The sequence below is a fragment of the Corvus moneduloides genome, chromosome 12 (genome assembly GCF_009650955.1).
Source record: "Corvus moneduloides isolate bCorMon1 chromosome 12, bCorMon1.pri, whole genome shotgun sequence".
Lineage (NCBI taxonomy): Eukaryota > Metazoa > Chordata > Aves > Passeriformes > Corvidae > Corvus > Corvus moneduloides.
Genome location: NC_045487.1, coordinates 6,796,512 through 6,813,719, shown reverse-complemented (window position 1 = coordinate 6,813,719; position 17,208 = coordinate 6,796,512). Strand labels below are relative to the sequence as shown.

Here is a 17,208-nt window from a genome sequence, read left to right as displayed (position 1 = left end):
CTCAAGCAAATGTAAGCAGCAAAATTTTCAGCTGTGCCTCAACCATCACATTTTTTCGTTGAACTGGGAATGTTAAATGAAGCTGCAGGATGGGGAGGTGATTGTCCCACTTCGCTCTGTGCTGCTGCAGCCTCACCTTGAGTTCTGGGAGCAGGTTTGGGCACCACAGTACAAGAAGTATCTAAAGCTGTAACAGAGCATCCAAAGGAGGCCATGAGGATGGTGTAGGGTCTAGAGGGGAAGCCATGTGAGGAGTGGATGAGGGTACTTGTCCTGTTCAGCGTGCAGAAGAGGATACTGAGGGCAGAGCTCCTTGAGGGCTGCAGCTTCCTCCGGAGAAGCAGCAGAGGGGCAGCACCGATCGCTGCTGTCTGTGACCAGTGACAGGATCCGAGGGAACGGCTGAAGCTGTGCCAGGGGACGTTTAGGCTGGACGTTAGGAAAAGGTTCTTCACCCAGAGGGTGGTCGGGTCGGGCATTGGAAAAGGCTCTCTGGGGAGGCGCTCACGGCCCGAATTCTGAGAGAGCTCAAGGAACGTTCGCAGAGGACCCTCAAATGCAGCACGGGCCGCGAGGACAGCCCAGCGGTGTCAGGATGGCCGAGCGGTCTAAGGCGCTGCGTTCAGGTCGCAGTCTCCCCTGGAGGCGTGGGTTCGAATCCCACTTCTGACAACGGGTGGCTTTTTGCATTAGCCTCACCCGGAGTTCATTCGTTCATTGCTTTTCATTTCGTACGTTTGTTCCGTTGCGGTTTTTTTTTCCGCCTTCCCCAGCCAAAAGCGGCCGCCGGGCGGCGCAAAAGTAGCTGTCAGAAGTGGGATTCGAACCCACGCCTCCAGGGGAGACTGCGACCTGAACGCAGCGCCTTAGACCGCTCGGCCATCCTGACCCGCCGCTGATTCGTGTCCTGTGGCCACGTCCCATCGAGATCTCAGCCGGGCGGTTGTGTCCGCTCCCTGCCGGGACACCCCGCGGACAGCACCGGGCCCAGCCCTGTGTCACGGTCTGCATTAACGACCTGCGTGACGGGACCCTCGGCACGTGATACCAAACTGGGAGCAGTGGCTGAGAGTCCAGAGGGTCCTGCTGCCCCTCAGAGGGATCTGGACCGGCCCGAGATACGGGCTGACAGGAATCTCCTGGAGCGGAGGGTGATGAGGCACTACGCAGATTGTCCAGAGAAGCTGTGGCTGCCCTGTCCCTGGAAGTGTTCAAGGCCAGGTTAGAGCAAGGCCAAGGGCTTGGAGCAACCTGGTCTAGTGGAAGGTGTCCCTGCAAGGCAGGAGGTTGGAACGAGGTGCTTTAAGATCACTTCCAACCCAAATTATTCCAGGCTTTAACAAGGAGACGCGTGTCGCCCGGGCCCCGCAGACGATCAACGTCAGGCACCAGGACGCGCTGGGGGCCACCAAATGTCGCCGGTGGGCACCGAGCAGGACACGGCTGCACAGAAAGCTCGCGGTGGCCCGGGCTGCTCCAGGCAGAGCATCGCCAGGATGCGGGGAGCGGGGGCTGGCACGGCGGGGGCCGCCCTGTGTCGGCAGTACCCCGGTACGGGACACACCGGGACACACCGGGAGTGCAGCGCGGCGCCGGGCGCAGGTTCCGCCGCACGCCCCGGGGTGGCGGGGCGGGGGCAGCCGCGGGGCTCAGCCCGGCCGCCCCGGACCCACCCGCGCCCCGCCCGCGGAGGGGCCGTCCCGGGGCCGGTGCGCGGCATGGCGGGGCTGCCCGGCGCCCGGAGCGCCTCCCCGGGCTCCCCCCCGGCCCTGGACGGCTCCTTTTTGCTCTCGCCGCTCGGGGGGCTGATGGGCGCCCAGGCCGTGAGTACCGGGGAGGGGGCACAGCGGAGGGGGGAGGGCATCACCCACTTTGGCGCTTTTCTTCGGCTGGAAACAGCCCGGGGTCCCTTTGGCTGCCACTCCGACCCCATCTCCGCTGTCTAACCCTAGCTAGTCCCCAGCCCCAAGACAGTGCAGCCCCTTCTCTCATCCTTCCCTCTGTAAAGCCAGAGGAAAATTCGGATTCTTGTGCTCACACCCCTTGCCGGTGGTAACTCCGCTCAGTACATGGTGGTTCCCAGTGCCAGGCACGGGCTGATCCGTGCCGACATCTCCGCAGGGCACAGCCGGTGGGTCGGGGGTGTGTGAAGCACAGTGACTCCAACTGAGGTGTGCTGGGGTTGCTCGTGGGGCTCTCACGCTCCCTGAAACACTCCCAGCTGTCCAGGCTGTCCTCCCAGGCTTTGGCGGCTGCTCTCAGAAGAGCCCAAGGGTCTTTGCACCGTCAAACCGAGCAGCAGCATCACCTCCCCGTTGCTTCAGCGGGCAACCACAATAATCTCCCGCTGGTACTCTCCCCGGGACGTCGGGTGCCACATGAATGCAAATTGGTGGGTGTTCAGCTGCCTACGGTGCTGCACCGCCGCGTGGGAGCCTGTTCGCTCGTCCCCTCTCCTCGGGGCAGTGTTGTGGGGGCAGCAGTGGGATGTGCCCCGAGCAGCCGCTGGGGAACAGCTGGCACAGACCTGGCTCCTGGCTCCAGATTCCAACCCCTGGGCATGGCTGAGCTGGTGGTGACGCAGGGACAAATGCTCAGGGAAGGGGCCGGGAAGGATGCTGGGGGTGCCTTGTAGGAGCGTCAGGAAAGAGAGGTGGAAGCAAGACAAGCAGCAGAGACCTTTCAACTCTGCAGATGGTCCCACCTCTCCAGCCCCTTGCCTAGGCCAGACTGTTAAACAGGCGCCTGCTTTCCCTGCCAGCAGCCAGAGCAGGGCAGCTCACACGTGCCACCTCTCACTCTTGCAGGAGCCCCCTATACATGTTTCTCCCCAGCACATATTTTGTGATCACGAGTGTCAGAAATGGATGAGACAGACAAGGAGGCATTGTCGGGGCGGCCAAGCACCAGGGTGTTGGATGCGGGCAGGACAAAGGCTGTTGTGTTTCCTCATGACAATAAGTGGTGTGGGCTTACACAGGGGCAGAGCGGCTTTCCAAGGAGCCCTTCTCCTGCCAAGTTTGCTGCTGCTTTCCTGGAGTGAGGGGAACCCAGCTGCTCTTGGTGCTGGTGTGCCTGGGCTTGTGATGTTCTGTGTTTCACCTGCAGGAACCAGCCCCTGAACATGTTCCCTGTTTCACCCCACAGGTGCTCGGTTTACTGGTGTGGTCTCTCATCGCCGCCACAACGTACCACCTGCACGCGGCGTATGGCTGGGTGATGTTTGTGTCCCTCTTCTTCTGGATTCTAACACTCCTTTTCTTCGTGACTTACCTCCTGCAGCTTCATCAGAAGTTCTACATGATCCCCTGGCCCCTCGTGGTGTGTAGCCAAGAGGGAGTGAGGGGGGATCCCAAGAGGGAAACATCTTCGAACGATAGTCTGGGAAGGCTTCAGGCTCTTCTGGGCTGATGGAGCAAAGTCCCCTGCACTTTGCACAGTGACATTGTTTCATTCTGCTCCTCAATTGCTTTGAAAATGCTCAAACCAGAAAGTCCTGTGTCAATCCAGAAAGTTACAGCCACCAACTGCTGCAGTTGTGGTGTCATCCAAAAACCTCCCAACACAACCTGGGGAGCATTTAATGTGTTCTCCTGGGGAATGGGGAGGAATGTGAACCTGAGCCTTTTGCTCCTGTCTCATCCCAGCAGGCATGAGCCTGAGCCCAGACCTCACAACCTCCTCTTTGCTTTCCCCAGCTGATGATCTACAACGCTGTGGCCACCGTGCTGTACATCACCGCCTTCGTGACGTGCGCGGCTGCTGTGCAGCCGACGTCCTGGCGGCAGTGGGACTACAACCGCAGAGCTGCCGCCTCCGTGAGTACTGGCGGGCAGGGGAGGGCCGAGGGACTGTGGCAGCCACCGCGGTCACACGTGGCATCTGCTCCTTTTGCAGTTCTTTGCCTGTGTCACGATGATCACCTATGGGGTGAGCACCTTCCTCAGCTTCCGCGCCTGGAAAGGGCTCGGCAGCAACGCGGCCACCAGCCAAGTGACTGACCACGCGTAAGGAGTGGACAGCAAAGCCCAGCCACGGGCCCCCCTGCGCCAGCTTGTACCAGGCTTGGTGGCTTGGAGCCTCATGTGCCACCAGGGCTCGTTTTGGGACCAGCCTGTGTGGGCAGTAGTGGTCAGCACTGGCTCACATGGATGCTGCCCTGTGGTTTCCGATGATGCTTCCAGCTGACGTGCCCACAGCACAGCCCCACCAGCATCGCCACTGGGGCTCACTGGGGCTGCAGCTCCTGCTCATCCCTGGGGGTCATCTGGATCCTCACTGGAGCAGCTCCACTGAGGGGGCTCAGCCAATTTGGCACAGTCCAGTACTAAAATTCACTAACCCAAGCCCAGGCTCTCCTCTCTGCTCATTCACAGCTACAGTGTAAGTAATTGCAATTAACGGGGTGCAGAAACAGTGGCAGAGCTGGAAGATGGGAGAAGCAAAGGAAGCAGTCGTAACTGCTCTTGTATTGATTTCTAACAATTTGAATATAAATTTTATGCTTTAAATAAAAACATTCCTAAATCCAGCACTGGATTCTGTCATGAGAAAACTTGTCTTGTGAGGAGGCAGCACATACAGCACAGCAGGGACAGCAGAGATGTCACTGCAGAGGTGACGGTCCCTTCCCACTCCATGTGGGTTTTAGCCCATGTGGGCTATGGAAGGAACAAGTCCACAGGGTTCACCTCTCATTGCTTTATGCACACACACGCTCAGAGTGTGCATCCAAGACCACAAGAATACGAACGAGGTGCCAAGGCTTTGATCACTCCCTCTTCCTGGCTCAGCACCACACACTCCCGAGTTCACCTAATTAACCAGCAAGTCAATTTTGCCCATTAGCTGCAGGTCATTTTCAGAAATTACAATCAAGTCTGCAAAAGCTCTGGGAACACAGGATCAGCACCTTGGGAGAGGGAAGAACCATGCTGCTCCTCCCATGCTGCAGAACACAAATTTCACCTTTTGGGTGTTTGTCAGAACGAGAAGTGATGCCCAGCCAGGCAGAGCAGCTTTTCCTTTCACACCGTTCTTGTACAAAGTAGTAAAAGTAGCTTCAGTGCGTTCAAAAGCTGGTGCAAGGTGAGCTACACTGCAAATCTTACTGCATGCTCTGCATGGGAGAGGTTTCACCAGGTTGTCTGCAGAGGCAGACTCAGGAAATGGAACTGCATTGTTGGAAGGTGAGAACTGAAAATGAACTGGACACATGGCATTGGCCCATGACAGATCTGCCTTTATTTGGTTGTCAGTGAGTAAATCAAGGGTCAAATTTCCACAAATATGAATATATAGACATACATATAAATCAGGAACAGTAAGGAAATAAAAAAATAAAATTAATAAAAATAAACATGGGAGGTCACTATTGAATTCCATAGTCTAAAGAGAAAGCTTACCTATAAACGCTGATAAAGGACACCAGTCTCAGCTTTCCAAACTCTGACATGTTCCAAATTAGTTTTGTTAGCATTTCTCCAGATTCAACTGCATCACTAGGCAACTGAGGCTGCAGAATCTGCATCTCTTTGGGAAGGACGTGACCAAAGAAACGATGTGCTGTTCCTATAAAGCAGCTGATGGCTGATCAGCATGAGTTCTGCCTTGGCACCTTGCAAACTACTTCCCTGCACACACTGACTTCTCAGTTAAAACCACAGCCTTGAGAACTGAGCACCTTTTATTGCCTGAGGCCAGGCTGGATGGGATTGTGAGCAACCTGGTCTAGTGGAAGGTGTCCCTGCCCATGGCAGGGGGGTTGGAACTGGATGATTTCCAGTTAAACAATGGTGCTGCAAGAATAGAAGGAATAAACTGTTCTGTGTTCAGCAGACAGGACAAAGAACAATGAGCTCAAACTGCAGCTCAGACACTTTATATCAGAGTGCAAAAAGCTCCCTGCAGCAGCAGCAGCAGCAGCTGGGCACTGCAGAAAATGGCCCAGACAAACCACAGCGGCTTCTAAGATCCTGGCAGACACGTTAGGAGAAGTTTGGGTAGAGCTGGGAAAGGGAAAGCTGCCTCTCCCAGTCTCTTCCATCCATTTTGTAAAAGGGTATAAAACTCCAGAAAGCTTTGATTTCACCCCCTTGAGAGGGGCCCACAATCCTGGCCCTGCCCACACACCCACCGCCCTCAGAGTCGATGTGGAGCCGAGTCCCCACCCCTCCGTCCCAGCCGTCTCTTGGGAATCGCTGCCTTTCACCTCTGAAATCTTAGTAGACCTTGCTTAAAATACAACAGAACTCCCTTCAGAATGACTTGTTTAATGGTTTAATGAAGTCACCACTAACGCACTGCTTAAATCCAGACTTCGACCTTCTTTTTCCTACAAACATGGAAAAAAAGAGAAATCCGTGACTCCATGCTGTTTTGGAATAAGCATTTAAGAAAATGAAACAGGCAATACATTCTCTGCTTGCTGCATCAAATCAAGAGAAAATTACATGTTACTTGAGCATGTGTGATTGAATGTGAGTCCAACAAGATTGTGCAGGAATCCCTGGGGTGAGGGGGCTGTCTGTCCATGTCAGAGCAGAGTCTTGCTCACATCTGGTTGGGAATGCTGTGCCGGTGGCTCAGGGATCTACTGAAATCTGGCTCCTGTCATTTGCCTCTTAGGACACCCCAATCTGCAAATCCCATCTGAAACTCCTCCTGCTGCTGACACATGGACTGACTCTTTCTCTTCAGCCTGTCCCCATTTCCACAAAATTCACAGGGATGGGGAAGGGGCAGAGGCATAACCACAACTGTGACGCTTTTGGTCCTTGTCGAACAGGACTGGACAGACACTGGAGAGCACTGATTTTCATTTTGCCAGGAAAAACATCATCCAAAAACCTTAGCAGTTTTGCTAAGCACAGAGAGGAGAAAACAAATGAAAGAGGCTTAAAAAGTTAATTTTGGATAGACTAGGGATAAAAAATAAAAAAAAGATACTGTAGAATCAGAATGGCCAAGGAGGGAAAGGATCTCCGGAGGCCATCTGGGCCAAACCCCATGCTCAAGCAGGGCCACTCAGGACCATGTCCAGACAACTTGAGAATATCTCCAAGGATGGAGACTCCACACCCTCTCTAGGCAAGGAAGCTCTGACAGTGCTCAGAGACCTTCACAGTGAAAAAGTGTTCCCTTCTGTTCATTTGGAAAACAATGTTCACAGATGCAGGAAGTGTGGTGTTCCTGAAGAGCTGCTCACATGCCAGCTTCATTCATGTTTTCTAGAAATTATTAAATGTGCAGTTTGAGTTTAAAAAGGCACTCAGTGAATTAATTTTTCTTTTGACTCTGGTAGAGCCTTTGATTAAATACTGTAACCTACTGTAGTAACTCTACCTTCAGCACTCTCAGGTGGAGCTACACAAAACCAACAGCTACTGTGCCACTGAAAATAAACAATGTGATATACTCACAGCTCTGTATTCCAAGAACATTTCTTTGAAAGCCAGAAAGTCTGTGAATGTGAGAAGCAGATCAAATATGTCACCTGGCATTTCATCTTTGTGTTGTCTACAGAGAAAAGAAGTTGGGGAGTGAGAAAATAGTGTGAGAAAAAATTGTTATTTTAAAATGGTACAAGGTCAAAAAAGGACAAGTAGAACTGTATCAGTATTTAAACAAGAATGTTACTGCAGGTTATCATATAGCAAAACTGCAGCCAAATATTACCATGCATTATTTCCAATCCAACTACATTATTACATTTATCTACATCCAAGACCTAAGAGTATCACATCAGTCCTTGAAAACCAAACCTGTTTATTTAAGAAGCATTACAAATTAAACAGATTCAAATATTTTAAGATACTCAGCTCCCAATTACACTTGATTTTCTTATTCAAGGGGAAAAACAGTGATCTTTCAAAACAATCTCTTCATGAAGCTGGTTAAGCTAAAATGACCTGATGCAAAATCTGAACACAAACCAAACTCTTCTCTGAATGCTCCATACAAAAATTGCAATGAAAGAATTTAACCACATGACTGAAACACCACCAGGCTACTGAAGTGGCTGGAAGAAATAAACAAGACCCAGCCTTTTAAGGGTCTGGCTTCAAAGTGACAAGAAATATGAAAATCCTCCAGTGCTCTCATTCCAATTTCTCTTCCTACCCCTTGGGACCCAATGTATTTTAGCATGACAATTCAGAAATTTAGAGTAGCAGGACATGCTGAAGGCAAGAAAAGTGATCAGCCACTGCCTGTGTGAACACTTCTTTTTTTAAGTTAAAGTGGAACCAGTATCTAAGGGGAGAACAGTCAAACCTAAGCTTTAGATAAAAAGAAATAACTGAGAGGCACATAAGCCACCCCTCAGCCAAAAGCAAAGCAGAGACTTACTGCAATGACACTGTGAAAGCAACCATATCAAACCCACGAATCCGATCAAGCAACTTCTCTTCAATGTATTTCTCTACTAAAGAGATCTGAAAAAAACCCAGACAAACCACCCCAATAAGATCACAACAGATTTCAGAAGCAGATTTCAAACAGCATCCTTACACTGACACCTTCTTGACACTCTGCATGATCCTCACTGGGCACAACTGCAGATTCCTCAGTGGGTGCTGCTGGTTCTGTTCTCACACCAGCCCTGAGGCACAGAGCTGCACATTGTTTGCTGGGGATATTGGTGAGAACAAACACTGACTATTTGTATTTATATTTGTATTTTTAGGAAAAAATTATTTTCAACTGATTTAATGGTACTGAATAGTAAACTGGTTTAGTTTCTTGATTATGCTTTGCATGAAGGATGTGATTGAATTATCCAATACAAGATATACTACAACTGGAAAAGAAGAAACTTTGCACACATGCTAAACACATTATTTACTACAGCAATAGGCTAAATTTCTGTTCAAGGGAGCTACACAACTTACAAAATATCTCTAGAAAATTTTGTATGAAACAAAAAAAGAAAGGAACCTAAAGCCTCAGGAAAAACCCTTCTTGCTTGCAGATCATGGCTGTGCTTCTGAAGGAGACAGGAATCATGTTGGGATCTGCTCCATGTAAGCTAACATTTTATAAAGGGAAAACTATATAAAGATAAAAAAGCAATACACAAGAAAAATAGGAAAAGGCATCTTACATATTCATTAAAAATGTCAGTATAGATGAGCTTGTTTTCTTCTGAGTCATCAAACTCCTGGTAGTGCTTCTCCAAAAAATTCCTCTGTATTAACTGGAAATCATCATCTGACAACAACAACAGAAATGCAGCACAGAGTTACAAGTTTGGTCATTCCTTCTGTAACACAAACCCACATTCGCTGATCCTCTGCTTCCCTGCTGTAACCACAGAGCCCTGCACATGTGCAGAGTTCATCACATCAGCACCGCAGCTGCTGCCAAACCACCACTTCTGACCCATCTCTGGGAGGACACAGGCTGCTGGTGAAATATTACCAAAACAGTCCTCCTGCTCTACATTTATTAATAAAGTTATTTATTCAGAACCTCTTTTTGCTCTGACTCTAAAGTCAGCAAAACATCTGTATTTTTTATTAAGTGAATACCTCTTCCCTACAAGAACTCAATGTTTTTCCCTTTGAATTTACAAATATTAGTGAAACTCCCAGATTAATTTCCAACTGCCAAAGAATTTTTTTCCAGTTGTGGAAGAAAATAAGAGTAAAAATTAACATGGGAGGTCACTATTGAATTCCACAGAACAGGTCTGAAGAGAAAGTTTACCTATAAACACTGGTAAAGGACACCAGTCACAGCTTTCCAAACTCTGACATGTTCCAAATTAGTTTTGTTAGCATTTCTCCAGATTCAACTGCATCACTAGGCAACTGAGGCTGCAGAATCTGCATCTCTCTGGGAAGGACGTGACCAAAGAAACGATGTGCTGTTCCTATAAAGCAGCTGATGGCTGATCAGCATGAGTTCTGCCTTGGCACCTTGCAAACTACTTCCCTGCACACACTGACTTCTCAGTTAAAACCACAGCCTTGAGAACTGAGCACCTTTTATTGCCTGAGGCCAGGCTGGATGGGATTGTGAGCAACCTGGTCTAGTGGAAGGTGTCCCTGCCCATGGCAGGGGGGTTCAGTGATCTTTAAGGTCCATTCCAACTCAAAACATTCTGTGATTCTATCACCATCTTCGTGCTTTAAGGCTGGATACAAAGAAGTAAGGTTCCCCATTCTTGCAGCTTTCAGTGCTGGAACAGCACCAACTCTCAGTCTGCAGCTCAGACACTTTATATCAGAGTGCAGACGGCTCCCTGCAGCAGCAGCAGCTGGGCACTGCAAAAAACTGCCCAGACACACCATGGTGGCTTCTAAGAACATCCTGACAGACAAATTAGGACAAGTTTGGGCAGAGCTCGGGAAGGGAAGGTATCTTTCACAGTGTTTTCCATAAAAATCCCAGAAAGCTTTGATTTCTCTGTGAGATGCACAAGCATCTTTACTGTTTCTCTAAGAAGCAGTGTACTGCAGTGATGTGGAGAATAATTTTCAGGAGTCATAAGCACACAGAAGACTTCTATGTATATTTTTACTACACTGCCAGGTTAGGGGTTCATGGGAAGAAAGGAAGGAAAGCTTCCATGAAGCAGACAGGAGCTATTTTAGCTCTGCTGGCTAATTAATAGAAGAGCAGCTGGCAACATGTTTAGCAGTTCTGTTGTTGTCTGTACCTACTTGCAGACCTTACCCATTATGATATCCTCCAGATAGCCAACAACTGCATCAAACTCATCAGAAGTGGTGGAGCTGAAAGCAAAGGAAGACAGAACTGCATATATTTTGACCACAGCAGAAATTAAAGTCAAAATTAAAAAGTGTTAACAAAAGCCTAAGTACAAATAAACCCAGTAACTACAAGATAACTGAAAAACTTCCTAGTTTCAACCTACAAAATAATCCATGGCACTGATGAGAAGACTGCTCCATGGAGATTCTCATCAGGCCTCTACTCTATTTCCTCCCAGTAAGGTGCCTAACTGCAAGGAAGAATAAATGTTGTTTTACTGGCATTACTGTCAAGATAATTCTAGTTCTGCTGCAAAAGAATGTAAAGAGTGTAATTAGAACAGCAAATTAAGCCTTTTCCAACCCACAAATCCCAGCTGCTACCAGTTTCCCTTCTCTTTCCTGCATTAACTGCACATGGTGATCACAGACCTGTAGACACTCTAGAGAATATTTTGAAATACTTGGTCTTGTGGAACCACTTAAACTGAATGTATACACAAGTACTACATAACTGAAGAACTTAAATATTGTTATTATGCAAGAAACATCCTCTTGTGCCCCAAATAAATGGGAGACTCTCCTAAGATTATTCTATCATGAGCAAATATTAAACACCATTATGGATCTGAAGTCATCCAGGGAAGAAACCCTTGGTACAAGCATCAGGAGTCTGGATCTATTATTGTGCAACTTGTTCAGACACAGTAAATAATCCACAGGATGTCTTTGGCATTCACAGCTCATCTTTAATGGGAGATGAACTCTTCCTATATTCTCCAAGAGATGAAAGACAAGCTTTTCTCACACGAGGGTAACAAGTCTCAAAGAAACAGGGACATTTGTCCTTAAGAAAAAAAATTAGCCTCGATCAGTGAAAGCACCATTTAAATTCAATTGAATGTTTCTTTCTCATCAGTAAACAGAGCAGGATAGCCCTTCAAAGTTTTGAAAAGCTCATTAAAGTTACTTTGCTATTAGAGACTACTCCAGTGAAATTAATCCAATAGTAGTTTAGCCGACAGTTTACCTATAATCAGGCTCGCTCTGATCAGGAAAAATTAAGAAACCTTTGATTTAAAAAGGCGTCAGCTCAGCGAACGATATCCTAGCAACAACATTCCTGATCCTGGGAGATGAGCGGAGCCAAGGCAAGGCCTGGAAGAGCCCACGAGAGGGCGGCACAGGGCCGGGAGCGGGGCTGGCCTGGCCCGGCCCAGGGGACACACCCGGGCAGCTCACCTGGCCTCAGTGCTTCCCTTGGCATGCAGGCTTTGCTATGCATAATTTCCACTCTTTTCTCCCCCTCCAAATAAATGTTACTGCTAGTTTTATAGCTTATCCTAACAGCAACAGAAAAAGTGTTAATTTAAACCCTGGTTTAAGTCCGTGCAAATAATGGAATTTTAACTGTTCCAAAAGACACCAGTTCCATCTCTTTATACAACACACGTGCATCCGCACACCTACAGAGACACGTGCTCACCAACCCTGTGGTTTAATTCACCTCATCATCCCCAGTTTGGGCCAGCACAACCTGTGCCGCTGAAGCAGCCCTGGCATGGGGCCATTTGTGAGAGTCTGAGGCTGAAAGAGTTAAATCCATGCATGACAGAGGCACAGTCACACATCCCCTTCTGCCACAACTCTTAGGAGAAGGGTATGGCAGACACTTGTGGGATGAAGCAACATTTAGAATCTGCCAGTGTGAAATTTGGTTGAGGTCACCTGTGAATGGTCTCAGGTTTAGACGGAGGGCACTGAAACACAGAGGAAGAGTCTCCTCCCAGGATCAACGACATAAGACAACAAACACTCTTGAAAAGGAGAAATTCTGAATTTAAAATGAACACCGGAAAAAGCAATTTCCAAGCCTTTCAGCTTGCTCTGATCCCTCAGCAGAGGTACCCAGTGCCACACTGACCACAGTGATATTTAGTTCACCTAACTCTGCACTGATGTTATTTCCTCTTGCAGCTTTGCATTCTGCACCTTTGTTCTCCTGAGGCAGAATCTACTCATCAGCATGGTGTAAGTTCATTCGTGTAATTATATTCCTATTAAGATATTTTAATTAGCAATTAGCTTATTGAAAATCTGACACATGAGAATGTAGCATACTCACGTGGCTACACCCAAACTTTCTCCATCAGAAGTCTCCATTGTTCCTGCCTAGCCAGAGTGGAAGAGATAATCTGTATGTTGCTGCTGTTAGTGGTTATTTCTTCTTTTTGACCAAAGTGCTAAGGAATAACACGACTTAGTGTTAATATAAATTCAATTGCTAAATTACCATACATTTCCCAAAGAGCAAATCAGGAGATAAATTTTAATTTTTAAACATAGGAATTCCAACATCACATTCTTCCAAAGTTACTTCTACTACTTTTCTGCAATAACCCAAATTCTCTAGAAACTTTTTCTACCTATTCAGAGAACAGGCTCAAAATGCAACCAGTCCCTATAAAGGGGTTTCGGGTCACCTCTACATCTTTTCTCCTGAAACATCTATGGCTATTATAGAACTGAAGCCAGATAAGATGAAAGTGCCACCCTGCTCCAGTGTGTCCCAGACCCGGCTCGCAGGCCAGGCTTTGGACAGCGATCCCAGGGGCTGTGTCCCGGCCGGACGCTCGGCCCGTGGCTGTCAGCAGATGCCGATCCACGCCGGGAACAGGGCACACGCACCCCGGGGCCGCTGGCGATGGGAACCCGCTGCTCCCGCCACCCTCGCCGGGCTGTACCCACCGCCGGCCCTCGGAGCAGCCCCGGGGCACCACCGCGAACACGGCAGGGGGCAAAGCCCCGTCCCTCCCCCGGCACCCAGTCCGCCTGTCTCCCTTTCCTCAAAGGGACCCAGGACAGCGGGCCGTCACTCTCCCTTCTCCACAAAGCGCCTCGGCAGTGGCATCCCCCCGTTCCCCGGGACCGCGGCCCCGCGCCCCCCGCCCGCACTCACTGCCCTCAGGCCGGCGCGGAGCCCCCTCCCCTCGGGCCGTCTCCTGGGGAACGCGCTCTTCCGCCCCGCCCGCAGCCAATGGCAGCGCGGCTCCGGCGCGCTGGGCCCGCCCCCGGCCCGCCCGGCCAATCAGAGCGCGGCGGGGGCCGCGCGGGAAGGCGGGGCCGCCGCCATGGCGGGCTGGGGAGCGCGTCCTGGGCGGGCCGGGTCCCGGCCTGCGGGGCGGACAGTGAGACAGCGGTACTCGCTTGGGAGTGGCGTTAGTAAAAGGGGTTTCTCATCAGAGAGTAGAGCTCCGAGGGTTGGGGACAGCACGCAGCTGCTGCAGCCCAGCGATCAGAGCGATGACCTGGGCCGCCCCGGCACGAATATTCCCCCCGAGCGCATACGGGTGCCCCGCTCTCACCAGGACAGGAATTAAAGAACAACAAACAGCCTTCAGGATGTTTTTATTGTTGAATGGACAACTTTGCTACAATTCATTTCCCCCGATGAGGGCCTGTGGAGTCACCACCTCCCATCCCTCTCCCCAAAGCCAGGGGGAGGGGAGGGAGCAATGGTGACACCGCACTTGTCATGGAGTATCCAGCTTGACAAAGGTGCCCCCGGCGTGGATGGCGGCAGAAAGCCAGTCAAAGTGTACAGTCTTTCCCTTTGTGAAATGAACAGGACAGTTCTCTGCTTCTCTGCAACACAGCTCCCTCCTCTGCCACCATTGGCTTCCTCTGCCCAGCACCAGCTGCATGGAAGACGGTCTGGGGCAAAATTTTCCAAAGCATTCACATCTTTTCCACAAAGAACACAGGCACTTAGTCCCATGTCCACAAAGACAGAGGGGCTCTAAGGTCACCTCCAGTCCAAGGGGACAGCAGATGCCTAGAAGCCATTGTGGACTTGGGCCTGAAGACCTTAATCTCATAGAGCAGTTGATACAAAGTAGGAGTCCTAGGCACTTCTGAAAATTTTACCTCAGTTAATCCTGGCCAGGGAAACCAAAGCCCTGAAGTTACTAGACTCTAGTAAGGCAGAGTTCAAAATGGTTCTGTCCCACCTCTTCCCTAAAGTATGATTTGTAACTTTGTACCTTAGGGATAAAAACTGACCATTGCATTTGGAAGCGCTTAAAACTTCATTTCAAGTGACCCTTGTGGCAGTGATGGCAGTCATGTTTGCTCACTGAACACCGAGCTGGAAGGGACTCAGCCCTGACTGAAAACATGGATACAGCAAAACATTGTAAAGTACAGTCAGCGAGGAAATGAGATCCCTGTGGCACAGATTTGCCAGTCTGACTTTAATCAAACCAGGCATCCAAGGTGGAAGAGAATCCACATTTTAGCAAAAACACTAACGAGCACTCTGCTTCTGAATCCAGTCTACATTTGGACAAAAGTCAACATAAAAATGATGGACAGAACTTTCCTAATTCACACATGTCTGGATGAAGTTCAGCACCCTTGAGTTAGCAAAGGCAGAAGGTGAAAGGAGTTGCTAGAGAGCTGGGTTCTGGAACCTGTGTGCAGAGATCCCAGCTCCTACGGAGGTCAGTAGGAAGCCAGAGCACTCAGCAGGAAGAAGCAGCCTCAGCTCTGCTTTGTTAGCGCTTCATAGTACAATAAAGATAATTAATGATTTTAAAAATAAGTTACATCACACCATGAGAATTCACTACAACAGCCTCTGCTGCTGAATCACTGCCAAGAAGTGGGATGGTTTTGGTGTAAGTTGTGTGTGAATTAGCAAAGTTCTACTATACAGACAATTTAAAAAAAAAATCAACTGGTGCAAGACTTGGAAGAGACCAAGTCATATCCTCAGTTGGTGCAAAATAAGCAGAACCCCACCGATTTTTGTGCTACTTCCCTGACACCAGCTGTGAACCCTGATTCCTTGTAGAAACCTAGTAAAAGTCAAGAGCTGCCTACCGAAGTGCATCCTTAACATACAAACATCACAAATGTGTAATTAAAGTGGAGCAGAGATTCCCACTGTATGATCCCTACCAAAAATAGGAAGTGTGGCCCCAAACCTGCTCAGAGCAGGACTGACATGTGGCAAGCAAGGTGCATTTTTAAGGAGTTAAGAATAAGACTGAAACTGCTATCCAAATAACCTTGTTTTAAATAAACTGGTCCAGAATACTCCTCTAATATTTTAAGATATATTCACTTTGGAAAAATTGAGCTAACTTTCAAAAACAACACTGATTAAAAAAGATGTTTGATGATACCTTAAAAAATACCCAGAATATCAAATTAATTCCAGTCCAGCATTATAATTAGTTAAGAATACCTCCTGAAAATTATAACCTCACCAAAAAATGTGGGTACTGAAGTTAAAAGCATCAGAAACATCATGTACTTGAAAATACCACTAATCTTTTAACGTTTTAAAAACAAATCAGAACATTCTTTGGAATTACCAAGTTATTAAAACCTGTGAGTTTCTCTACAGTCTCCACACTGTCTTTTCAAATCAGTCTGTGTACAGATTCAGTCTGTGAGCAGTTTAATATCGGAAAATACAGAGTCTCTGACCAGCAGGAGGCTACATTAAACAGGAAAACATTGGCATTCTTTTTTTAGTACTGACTTCTGCCAAAAAAAGAGACTTTCGAGCACAAGACAGCACAGCCCTGTTTTAGGAAATACTTATTTTCTCTTCTTTTCTAAAATGCATTGTATGTGTACTTCCAGTGCAAATTTTTTCAGCACTTGTGACAGGCGAGAAGGAAAAGGGGAAGAAGAGACAACTCCCTCTGCTCTTGCTCGGAGGAACCAATAGCCATAGCTCCTGACTGCTGAAACCAGCTCCCATTGCTGGCAGCTGGAAATAGCTTATTAAAGATTTCGGTTTTAAGATTAACAGATTACAAGTTAGCATGAAATCTGGCCGTGGCTATGGTTCTATGTGCATAAAGACTGGTTAGAGATGCTTTCCCCTTTCAGTATTGGTTGGAGTTCATTAAAAACAAGTCTGTGGTATTTCTCCACATGTGTCATGAAATGTGAGAGATCTGTCTGACTCGGGTTTGTATTTCCTGTCGACACAAAGGGCAGGTCTCCAGTTGCAAGGCACACTCCATGCACAGGTCACTGAAGGAGAAGAAAAATCAGTTAAAGCCTGCTTTTACAGTATGAAAAGCTAATCAACAACAACAAAATAATACAAGCACTAAGCAGTTCAGCCAGCCTGCCAGAGGCACAGTCAAGTTAAGTCCCTCAGTGTGGAGATTAGGCATTGCAAGTCAGGTGTGGATCCATTTACAGGCTTTGAGAGGAGCTCCTGCTGCTCAGCATCTCCCAGACCTGCAGCTGCTCCTGCAGTTGGTCGGGATCCCACTTCCCTGTGCTCATTAATCCTAGCACTCATGCTGGTCTGGAGAGCAGCAGCCCCAGTGCCCTGCAGCAACTTCTCCACTTCTTACTGGCACACACCAGGCACATCTCTTTTTAACTTTCCAGCATCTAGACACATGGCAAGATTCCTTCCATGAGTGCTCTAAAACCCTAAGGAATTGGCTTAACTGGA

At 48.6% G+C, this 17,208-nt stretch overlaps 3 protein-coding genes and 2 non-coding genes across 8 annotated transcripts in view; 2 read left to right on the top strand and 3 right to left on the bottom strand.

The window, feature by feature from the left end:
* The first annotated feature begins 589 nt into the window (after positions 1–589).
* On the top strand, positions 590–672 carry TRNAL-CAG. The gene has a single exon. It is a non-coding gene; the product is annotated as a tRNA-Leu (tRNA).
* Positions 673–806: 134 nt separating this feature from the next.
* On the bottom strand, positions 807–889 carry TRNAL-CAG. The gene has a single exon. It is a non-coding gene; the product is annotated as a tRNA-Leu (tRNA).
* Positions 890–1,696: 807 nt separating this feature from the next.
* Positions 1,697–4,531, top strand: PLLP (plasmolipin). Its single transcript, XM_032122138.1, has 4 exons — positions 1,697–1,823; positions 3,148–3,321; positions 3,699–3,818; positions 3,898–4,531. Exons 1-4 carry the CDS (start codon positions 1,719–1,721, stop codon positions 4,009–4,011), a joined length of 513 nt encoding a protein of 170 aa, XP_031978029.1. The 5' UTR covers positions 1,697–1,718; the 3' UTR covers positions 4,012–4,531.
* A 690-nt stretch (positions 4,532–5,221) lies between these two features.
* On the bottom strand, positions 5,222–13,762 carry ARL2BP (ADP ribosylation factor like GTPase 2 binding protein). 3 transcript variants are annotated; one of them, XM_032122068.1, is made up of 7 exons: positions 13,678–13,762; positions 12,844–12,961; positions 10,681–10,739; positions 9,104–9,210; positions 8,350–8,435; positions 7,422–7,518; positions 5,222–6,334 (listed from the first exon to the last, which is right to left on the bottom strand). In XM_032122068.1, exons 2-7 carry the CDS (start codon positions 12,879–12,881, stop codon positions 6,272–6,274), a joined length of 450 nt encoding a protein of 149 aa, XP_031977959.1. In that variant the 5' UTR covers positions 12,882–12,961; positions 13,678–13,762; the 3' UTR covers positions 5,222–6,271. The 3 variants fall into 3 exon arrangements, with proteins under 3 accessions (XP_031977959.1, XP_031977961.1, XP_031977960.1); XM_032122069.1 differs by lacking the exon at positions 5,222–6,334 and adding an exon at positions 6,341–6,862; XM_032122070.1 differs by lacking the exons at positions 12,844–12,961; positions 13,678–13,762 and adding an exon at positions 10,849–12,824.
* A 347-nt stretch (positions 13,763–14,109) lies between these two features.
* The window catches only part of RSPRY1 (ring finger and SPRY domain containing 1), a 35,843-nt gene continuing 32,744 nt past the window's right edge, over positions 14,110–17,208 (bottom strand). For both annotated transcript variants that reach the window (XM_032121846.1, XM_032121847.1), the window contains exon 16: positions 14,110–16,772. In XM_032121846.1, the coding sequence (XP_031977737.1) occupies positions 16,676–16,772 (97 nt within the window). In that variant the 3' untranslated portion in view covers positions 14,110–16,675. The remainder of the gene's footprint in view (positions 16,773–17,208) is intronic.